At 52.2% G+C, this 9,626-nt stretch overlaps 1 protein-coding gene across 1 annotated transcript; it reads right to left on the reverse strand.

The window, feature by feature from the left end:
* Positions 1–4,855: 4,855 nt before the first annotated feature.
* On the reverse strand, positions 4,856–7,970 carry TMEM221 (transmembrane protein 221). Its single transcript, XM_029917853.1, has 3 exons — positions 7,960–7,970; positions 7,699–7,784; positions 4,856–5,325 (listed from the first exon to the last, which is right to left on the reverse strand). The coding sequence occupies exons 1-3, from the start codon at positions 7,968–7,970 to the stop codon at positions 4,856–4,858; spliced, it is 567 nt and encodes a 188-aa protein (XP_029773713.1).
* Positions 7,971–9,626: the final 1,656 nt, after the last annotated feature.

A 9,626-nucleotide genomic window follows, 5' to 3' on the forward strand; every position in this document is an offset into this window, starting at 1 on the left:
GAGCCTGCTTCCAATTCTGTGTGTGTGTCTCTCTCTCTGCCCCTCCCTCATGTATATTCTCTCTCAAAAATAAACATTAAAATAATAATAAAATGTGTATAAAGTGTTTGGGGGGGCAATATGTTCCTTGTGCCGAGCAATTTCCTTCAAGGTGGCATCTGGCCTTCGATTTTATTTTATTTTATTTATTTATTTATTTTAATGTTTTATTTATTTTTGATACAGAGAGACAGAGCATGAGAGGGGGAGGGGCAGAGAGAGAAGGAGACACAGAACCGGAAGCAGGCTCCAGGCTCTGAGCTAGCTGTCAGCACAGAGCCTGACTCGGGGCTCGAACCCATGAACGTGAGATCTGACCTGAGCCGAAGTCGGAGGCTTAACCGACTGAGCCACCCAGGCGCCCCTGGCCTTCCATTTTAAATGGCACCAGGACACAGGACCCCCGCTGCATTCTGCCACTTTCAGTAGATTTATGTGCTGAGGTGAAGGAGAAAGACCAGCTGTCGATCCCAACAACAGGGATGCTTTTGTGAGTCAGCCATGGTGCTTGGCGCGTGGCGGGCATCTAAAAATCAATAATTCTTCTCAACCAGAGGTAGTGAGGTTAAGTGCTCTCAGTATCCCTCCCTCTCCCACCCATGCACGCTGTTGCAAAAATGCAACACAGCTCAAGCAGATGCTATCTGTGCCCCTTGCCCACCCATCCCTTCCATGTTCATCTCTACATGACAAATGTCATTCACAGCAAATATCTGCAACCTTGCCTGGGCCCTCTGTGACACAGGTGACCAGCTGGTGCATAGGGAAGAGCAGAAGTGTGAGGGGTTAATCTCTCTATTAGCAATGTCTAATGGGGGTCAGAGAATAAGCACCCCAGCCCCGAGCCCTTGGGTGTGCCCTCTGCTGTCTGCCAGTGTTCCCCAGTACGAGGGAGCCCAGATTGGCCCCAGCACTGCCTGCTCATCGGTGCCCCTGAAGGGCTCTGGGACTTCCTGACTTACCCACATAAACAACCCACATCCCCCAAATCACCTCCCGATGTGATTCTGGTGATCCCAACCCAAGGCTACATCTTTGAGAGAAGACGTTGTCCACGCGCTAAATCCCACCGGGATGCCAGCAACTGCTTTTGTTGGCCTGGCCCGTGAAATTAACGGAGACATCGATACCCTTCCTGATTTGGTCCTCACAGCTGTTTGGGGGAGCGGAGAAGGTTACCTGATTTTATTTAAAATATTCTTTAATACTTACTTTTGAGAGAGAGAGAGAGAGAGAGAGAGAGAGCACACGAGCAGGGGAGGGGCAGAGAGAGGGAGACACAGAATCCGAAACAGGCTACAGGCTCTGAGCTGTCAGCACAGAGTCCACTGTGGGGTTTGACCCATGAACTGCATGACCATGACCTGAGCTGAAGTCGGCCGGTGAACTGAGCCACCCAGGCGCCCCAAGGTTACCTGATTTTATAAAGAAGGAAACCGAGGTGGCAGGTCCCATGACTGTTTCCCAGGACAAATCTGCCCCAGTTCCTGGAGCACCAGACCCTGATCAGGTACCCGGGACACAGAGGAAGAGCCTGAGCGTTTGGCTCCAGCCCCGGGACCACCCTGATAACGGCTGAGATAGGAGGATGCTTGGCGCCCCTCCTGGGCAGAGCTGACACGGGGCGGGGTGGGGGGGGTGGGGCGGGGAGGGCACGTCTCAGCTGGGCTCTGGGCAGCGCTCCCAGCCTGCCTTCTGAGCTGGAACCTTGCGTCGATTCCCAAGGAGGGTGAGCAGGGGTCAGACTGGGACGAGGCTCATGAGCCCATGGGAAGCAACGTTCAAGAAGCTCATTTTAGTTCAGAGGCCCACCTGCACCTGCAGGAGCCTGAGAGCGAGGGCCTCCTTAATTTTTTAAAATATTTATTTATTTTAGAGAGAGAGAGACAGAACATGAGTGGGGGAGGGGCAGAGAGAGAGAGGGAGACCTAGGATCTGAAGCAGCTCCAGGTTCCGAGCTGTCAGCACAGAGCCTGATGTGGGGCTCGAACCCATGAATCACGAGATCATGACCTGAGCTGAGGTTGGACGCTTAACCAGCTGAGCCACTCAGGAGCCTATTGTTTTGTTTTGTTTTGTTTTAAATTGAGATGAAATTCACATCACTAAGAATTCACCATTCTAAAGTGGACAATTCAGGGTGCCTGGGTGGCTCAGCCAGTTGGGTGTCTGACTTTGGCCCCGGGTCATGATCTCATGGTTCGAGAGTTTGAGCTCCACGTTGGGCTCTGTGCTGACAGCTCAGAGCCTGGAAACTGCTTCAGATTCTCTGTCTCCCTCTCTCTCTCTGTTCTTCCCCCGCTCACACTTTCTCTCTCTCTCTCAAAGATAAATGTTTAAAAAATAAATAAATAAAGTGGAAAAGTCAGTAGCATTTAGTGCACTGACAAGGTCTTGCAACCATCACCACTATCTAGTTCTGGAACATTCCTACCACCTGGAAAGGAAACCCTATCCTTGTGAGCGGTTACCCCCATCCTCTTCCTCAGGCCCTTGGCAATCACCAGTCTGTCTCCATGGATTTGCCTGCTCTGGATGTTTCTTTTTTAATTTTTTTTTTACATTCATTTGTTTCTGAGAGAGTGCGCGCGTGAGTGGGGGAGGGGCAAAGAAAGGGGGAGACACAGGATCCGAAGCAGGTTCCAGGCTCTGAGCCGTCAGCACAGAGCCTGACGCGGGGCTTGAACTCACGAACCATGAGATCAGGACCTGAGCTGAAGTCGGACGCTTAACTGACTGACGCACCCAGGCGCCCCTAATCCCCATCTTATTTTTAAAATCTTTTTAATATTTTAATTTTTGAGAGAGAGAGAGAGTGTGTGTGCAAGCAGGGGACGGGCAGACAGAGAAGGAGACAGAATCCGAAGCAGACTCCAGGCTCTGAGCTGTCAGCACCAAGCCGGAGGTGGGGGGGGGGCTCGAACCCCTCTGTTTCCTCTTTATCATCTTTGCCCACAAAGAGTTCCAGTGGGTTCTCAGAAACTGCTGATCCAGGGTCTATCTTGGAGCCTGTGAGGTTCCAGCTGTCGCCACCATGTGGCCTCACAACCTGGGCCTCAGTCTTCCCATCTGTAAGTGGGGTTGTCCTGAAGATTCACTGAGGCCAGGAAAGTGGCTGGCATGTGCCTGCAGAACCAGGCACATGAGAAAGAAGTGACATTTACTCTGTTTTTTAAAGTAAGCTCTATGCCCACTATGGGACTTGAACTCACAACTCCAAGATCGAGTCACATGCACTACTGACTGAGCCTGTTGGGCGCCCCAACACTTATTCTGATTGTATCTTCATGGATATTTACTAGGCTCCCCAGGAACCCATGTTTACTGGGTGCCCTGCATGTCCAGCACCATGTGGAATGTTCCAGTGTGTTATCACTCCGGTCCACTCCACCAGCAAGGAGGTGGTCTGTGCGCCTTCCCGACGGCTCTGGGAGGTGGCAGCCAGAGTCAGTGGGCCACCTGGGTCCAGGTGTATCTGATCAGCAGGCTTGGGGACCCCCACCACTGGTGCCGTCACCTCTCTGTCCTTTGGAAAGGGCCCTACGGGGGCTTTAAACTACTGTGCGGCTGAGCCACCTCTACTCCATGGGCATCAGAGTACCTGTGTGGTCCAGAAAGGGACATACTGGGAGAATTCTGGAGCTACCTGTCCATTTGGGGTCGGGATGAAGGCCAGGCATCCCCACCCCCAGTGAAATTTACATACATGGAGATTTGTGGGACATGGGTCTCCGGCTGAGGTCTGTAAGGAGCATACTCTTGTTCCCCACCCCCCCACTCCTGTCACCGCACCCATCACCCCGGGCCTGGGCTTGATCACCACAGCATGTTTGGACGTGGCTCAAGTGACAAAGGAGACAGTGAGGGTCGGCGTTTATTTGAGGGTCTTGCAGAACGGGGGTGGGGCCAGGGCCTCTGGAGACCCTTGGGGCTCTGAGTTACCCACTCCAAGCCTTGTCAGTTTCGTGAGCTCCAGAAAGCGGTCACAGACCCCACTTTTTCCTGCCACCAGGCGCCCCGACTGACAATGGCACAGGTTGACATGCATTGAGGACCTACTGGGCGCGGGCACCTGGAGTGGCTTATACCGTCTCGCAGGAGCCCTGGGAGGTGAAGCTGCTTCTGTCCCCATTTTATAGACGAGGAAAGTGAGACACAGAGCCACGAAGCCACAGCCAGAAGTCTGGGTCCAGCCCTCCAGGTTTACCCGTGGCCCCGGTTGCTCTGAGCTCGGCACACACAGATTTCAAATGCTCACAGCCCGGAAGAAGTTGCAGAGTCTGAGACTTGCACTGTCGGCAGCACGGGGTTACAGAACCCGGGTTCAAATCCTGCCTCTGACGCTCAGTACTGGCCATGGGACTCCTGGTGAGTCACCGCCCCTCTCTGGACCTCGGTTTCCTCATCTGTAGAACGGATGGAGACATTTAGAGAACCACTGCATAAGCCCACCCCTCCCCTCCTGCCTGCCTATAACATCCAGACATTTCCCAGCCCCTCCACCCCCCCGCTGGGAGATGTGGCCATGTGACTCTTTTCTCTCTGGTGAGATATAAGGAGGAGGGTCCCTAGGCTTCCCAGGAAGATTTCCAGGAGATACTGAGCCCACCTTGGCCTCTGCCTTTCCCTCTGAGAGGAAGTGAAGGCTGGAGCACTGGCAGCCATTTTGGGCCTTGGGGCAACCTTCAGGACAAAAACCAGGGATGCAGTGGACTGAGCCAAGACCTATACTGCTACCATGGCTCAGCCTAGACCTATCTGTACAGAGTCCTCTTCCTGCTGCCTGATACCAGGTCTTGCTCCCTGATCCCTGGGTTCACACCAGGGTGGAATCCTTCCCTGCGCATCTTGGCCTGTGACCCAGCATGCTGCGCATTTCATGGGTGATCCCTTCCCAATGCCCCCTGCCAGCTGACAGTGTCCGGCGGGTGCGGGATAAAGGCAGGCTGCCCTCCCGGCCTCCCCCCTTGGCTGCAGGCACTGTGGCAGTGCCCATAGGTCTGAGGGGGTCCCCAGATTCTGGGAAGGATGAGTAGGGGGTCCAGTGGTGGGTACCCTGCTGGGGCTGAGCCCCGGGGCTGGCCTTGGAGACTTCAGCAGGGCGGACAGGGTCATCTTCAAAGTGCGGTGGGGACAGTTCATGGAGGCCACGGCGGGTGGCCCGGGCAGCTCGGAGCAGAGTGTGGGTCAGCGCCGCCACCAGGACCAGAGCACCCACTCCAAGGATGGCGGCGGCTGCCGCACCTGTCTCGATCTCAAAGAGCAGCAGGGCGTAGATGGACAGGGCTGGGGAAAGAAATGGCTCTCATTGACTCAGTCCACAAACGTGTGCTTCCCCAGGCCCCGGGAGAGCTCCCCAAACAGAGGGCAGTCATGGACCCCCACCCGTACAACACGCGAGGCACAGAGTTTAACTCATCGAATCCTCTCACATCGTTGTCGCAGCCATTTTACTATAAAATGGTAAATTTCTGTGCCTCATTATGTGCACTCGACCACAACTCAAGATCTCAGGCCTTTTGAATCCCTGCGATTAACTTTCAATGAATCACAGCCGCTCTCTGGCCTCAGTTTGCTGGTCTGAACAAGACTGTTGGTGACCTGACCTTGGGGACAGACCTGTACTAGTTTTCTGTTGGCTTGTCCAATGCCCAGTTGGCATCATTCTTTTTTGTTGAGCACCGTCCCGTGCATTGTAGGACATTTAGCAGCGTCTACCCACTAGATACAAAAGCATTCCCCCCTGCGCTGTCATGACAACCAAAAATGTCTCCAGACGTTGCCAAATGTCCACTGGGTCATCAGAATCAGTTCCCGTGGAAACCATTGGTCCGGTCCCTACTCACACCCTGATTGCTAATGTAGTAGCACTGACTCACCTCTCTGGCATCAGTGATGTGTATGGTCCTAGGCTTGGCCAATCAGAGCATCGATTCCCTTGGTTATAGTGATTGGTGCAGGGTTATCACATGATCCTAGCTCAGCCAATCAGAGCCTGCCCTGGGACTGTTGACGGGATATGGGTAGGGAGGGAATTTCTTAAACCAGCAGCAGGGGACTTGGTAGTGGAGAAGCCCAGAGTGGATGAAAGAGTTCTTGATATTTCGTGGGCTGTTTTTATGCTTTCTCCAGCTCTACACTTTGCTTTTGAGATGCCACACTGCATCATGTTTGACATATTAAAATGAAGCCACGGTCCTTTTTTGCTAAACATTTTTTTTAAAGTTTTTTTTTTTTAATTACTCTTTTGGCTCTTGGTTAGCAACGAACGGATAATTGGGTGATTGGCTGGATGTGCTCAGGAATTCTTGCTGAGTGAGGTCACCTAACCTCAAAAAGAATCTAAATGGGAGCTGAACAAATTCTTAATTTAACACTTAATGAGGCTGACATAGTTACCTTTTATTTTCTCTTTGTGAGTTTTTTGTATATTAGAACGAGCATATCTTATTCTCCAGGTCTCCAACATTTTTTTTTTGCCAGCCTGTGAAAAGGCTCAGGGTTGTAGGCATTGTGTCGAAAGCACTTACAGGTACCGGCATATTTCTCAGGAGATAGCAGATTAAGAGGTGAAGCGAGGGGCATTTCTGATTACCTTCTTTGATCACCTGGATCTAGCCACACCTGAAGCCAACCACCCCTGATGTTTACAGATACACCAGTCACCCCATCTACTCTCCTTTTTTTTTTTTTTTAACTCACATCTGGAGCATTTTATTAAGTCAAATAATAAAAATTATTCAGAATTCCCTGCACTTTATATACCCATATAGACTTTTACATTCCCATAATGAACCCTAGGCTCACATCTCACAAAGAAATATTGTAAATATCTCTTCTAAGCTTCTATTTCTCTGTTGCAGGAATAAGAATAAGGCAATCACAGCAAAATCCTTGTTTTTCATTCTGCTGGATATTATTTTCTTCCAGTAAAACTGGTCGCTTAGTGGGGTGCCAGTGAGTCCTACGATTCAGCACTGAATCTGCAGCCTCATCAACACATTTTCCAAGATTAGAACAAAATAGAAGATGTCAGGAGTCTCTTTAAAGACACTTGATGATTTGATTCCTTTACCGGCAAGTGTGGGTGAGAGACTAAGAAAAGTTACTACAAGTCAGGGAAGGAAAGGCAGCACGTTGTGCCCTTTGGGCACCCACATTATTTGCTTTTGCTCTGCTTCATGTTTCGGGATTTACAACTGCATTTCTGGTTTATAAAGCATTTTTTTTAAGTAAGCCATTCTTAAGCTGAAGGTTATGATATTTATAAACAAATGGTTTTTGCCGGGACCAACCTGTGAAACCCTATCTCTAGAAAGTCACCAAGGACATGGACACTTTTGTTCAAACCAAACGTAGAAAAGCTGACAAATCCAAAAGTGCTCTGAAGACAGCTGCTGCTCAGGGACCCCTCACTGGAGTCCGATGTTTTCATGGTCTTTCACAAGGATTCACCCAGAACGCCCTCGGCAATTTTACAAGGCGGGGACTGTATGCATCTTTACTGATGAGGAAACTGGGACACAAGGGAGTCTGCCCGAGGTCCCAGAGCAAGAAAGTGTCAGAGCAGGGAGTCAAACAAAGGCAGTGATGGGGCCGTTCCTCCCGGCCACCCCAGCCCAGGGCTCTGCCCCCCACATCCTGTCCCCCAGCACGCACCTGCTAAGTAGACAGAGACCCCGCAGCAGAAGAGGCCAAGGGCAACATGTCTGAGGAGGCGGCAGTCATAGAGAAACCAGTCAGACCTGGGGGGCGGGGGCAGGGAGAAAAAGGGCTCAGGGGGTGGGGCTGGTGGGGAAAAGCCAGGGAGGAGAGGGAGGGAGAGTGGCCCAGCTTTGGGGGATCTGAGTTCTATGTGAGGACCTAACCACCCACCCATCCATCTATCTCTCCATCTACCCATTCACCCATCCTTCTTACCGCCCACCCATTCCCACTAATTATTCATCCGTAACAATGCCCTATTCGTCCATCCATCCACTTGTTTAAACAGCCACCATCCGTCCATCTATCCATTTGCCATTCACCACCCATCTATCGATCCATCCGTCCGTCCGCTCATCCTTCACCCACCCATCCACCCATCGTCCATCTCCCATTCATCATCAGTCGATCCAACCAACCACCCAACTGGCCATTCACCCGTCCTTCCCCACTCATCCGGGCACCATCCACCCCCCGCCCCGTGACCCATCCACGAACATCCATCCATTCAAATATCCAACACTCGAAAAGCAGCGACGATGCCGGGACACCTGCTAGACACCTGACTTCCGGTACTTTACAGACCACAGACTTACTTGGGACATGAAGAACCCGAGTTAACTTGCTATCAGAGATGATAGAAACAGAATTCCCGAGAGCCGAGACTGACGGAGGCCTTAGCTTGGAGGCTGGCGCTGTGCTCTGTACTTCTGTTGTGCACATTCTCCCTCCCCGCTCCTGGAGCCTTAGGAGACGAAGGCTCTGAGAGCTCCCGCCAGCCCTCATCTTCCACCGGTACCACGGGAGTGGCCTCTTATCTGGTCCCACCTTTTTTGCACGGTGGTCGGAGGCAGTTATTTCAAACCTAAGTCAGAACGTGGCCCTCCTTGCTCACAGCTCTCTCTCACAGGCAGAATAAACCCCAAAGTCTACACCACAGCACAGAAGCCTTGCATGGTCTATTTCCTCTGATTTCCTTACCCTTATCTCCCACATCTCTCCCTCTGGCCACACAAATCACCTCGCTTTAACACCCCAAGCTCATTCCTGCCGCAGGGCCTTTGCACATGCTGCCCCCACCCATCACAGTCCTCCAGATCTTCCGCCTCTTTCAAGTCTCAGCTCAAGCCTCCCCTGATGGTCCCACCTCAACAACACCTACCCTTTCCTCTCCCCCACATCACCCCATTTTCTCCCTTTCTCAGCGTTCTTCCTCACTTGACGTGACTGGTCTGTCCTGTCTCTACTGTCTACTCCATGAGGGCAGGTCTGGATCCACCTGGTTCTTGCTGTGTCCTCTATTCCCAGCGCTGGGTCAGGCCCCCCCCCCCATACTTATTTGTTCACTGACTCCTTGAGCTATTGACTGAATAGCACACAGTTGAGGTGGGACCTACTCCAAAGTGTAAGTTCCCATCCGCTCAGATCCGCGGAATCCGGGACCAGCACCCCGGAGGGAGACACCTGGATGGGGGGTAGCCGAGTCCTTGACTCAAGGAAGTGTCCTCACTCTACACCCACTGTTCCCTCCCTCTGGCTCTGGCTCTATGGGAATCAAATTCAAACTGAGCTAATCCTTGGGAAGCAATAAGCACAAAAGGCTTAGGGTTCCCTCAATGGCTCGCGCTCTCAACACGGAACTAGCTCACCCTGGGCCCTCTATGAGCCTCAGTTTCCACATCTGCAAAATTGGCACCTGCGGTAAAATTTTCAACTACTGTAGGATGGAGGGAGGGAGAGATGATGGATGGGGGGAGGAAGGGAAGGCGAGATGGAAGAAAGGAGAAGGGCACAGGGAACGGGGAAGCTCCCTCCCCCAACCTGAGGCCCAGAGGGGGGCGGCGGCTCGCCAGGCTCGCCCAGCCCCCAGCCAGGCGTCGGGG

Source organism: Suricata suricatta, chromosome 12, assembly GCF_006229205.1.
Source record: "Suricata suricatta isolate VVHF042 chromosome 12, meerkat_22Aug2017_6uvM2_HiC, whole genome shotgun sequence".
NCBI lineage: Eukaryota > Metazoa > Chordata > Mammalia > Carnivora > Herpestidae > Suricata > Suricata suricatta.

What these genes read in the sequence shown, in the direction of transcription:
- TMEM221 (XM_029917853.1), bottom strand. An exon ending in GGTCTCTGTCTACTTAGCAG is followed by an intron (nt 5,326 to 7,698) that starts GTGCGTGCTGGG and finishes TTCTTTCCCCAG; the next exon opens with CCCTGTCCATCTACGCCCTG.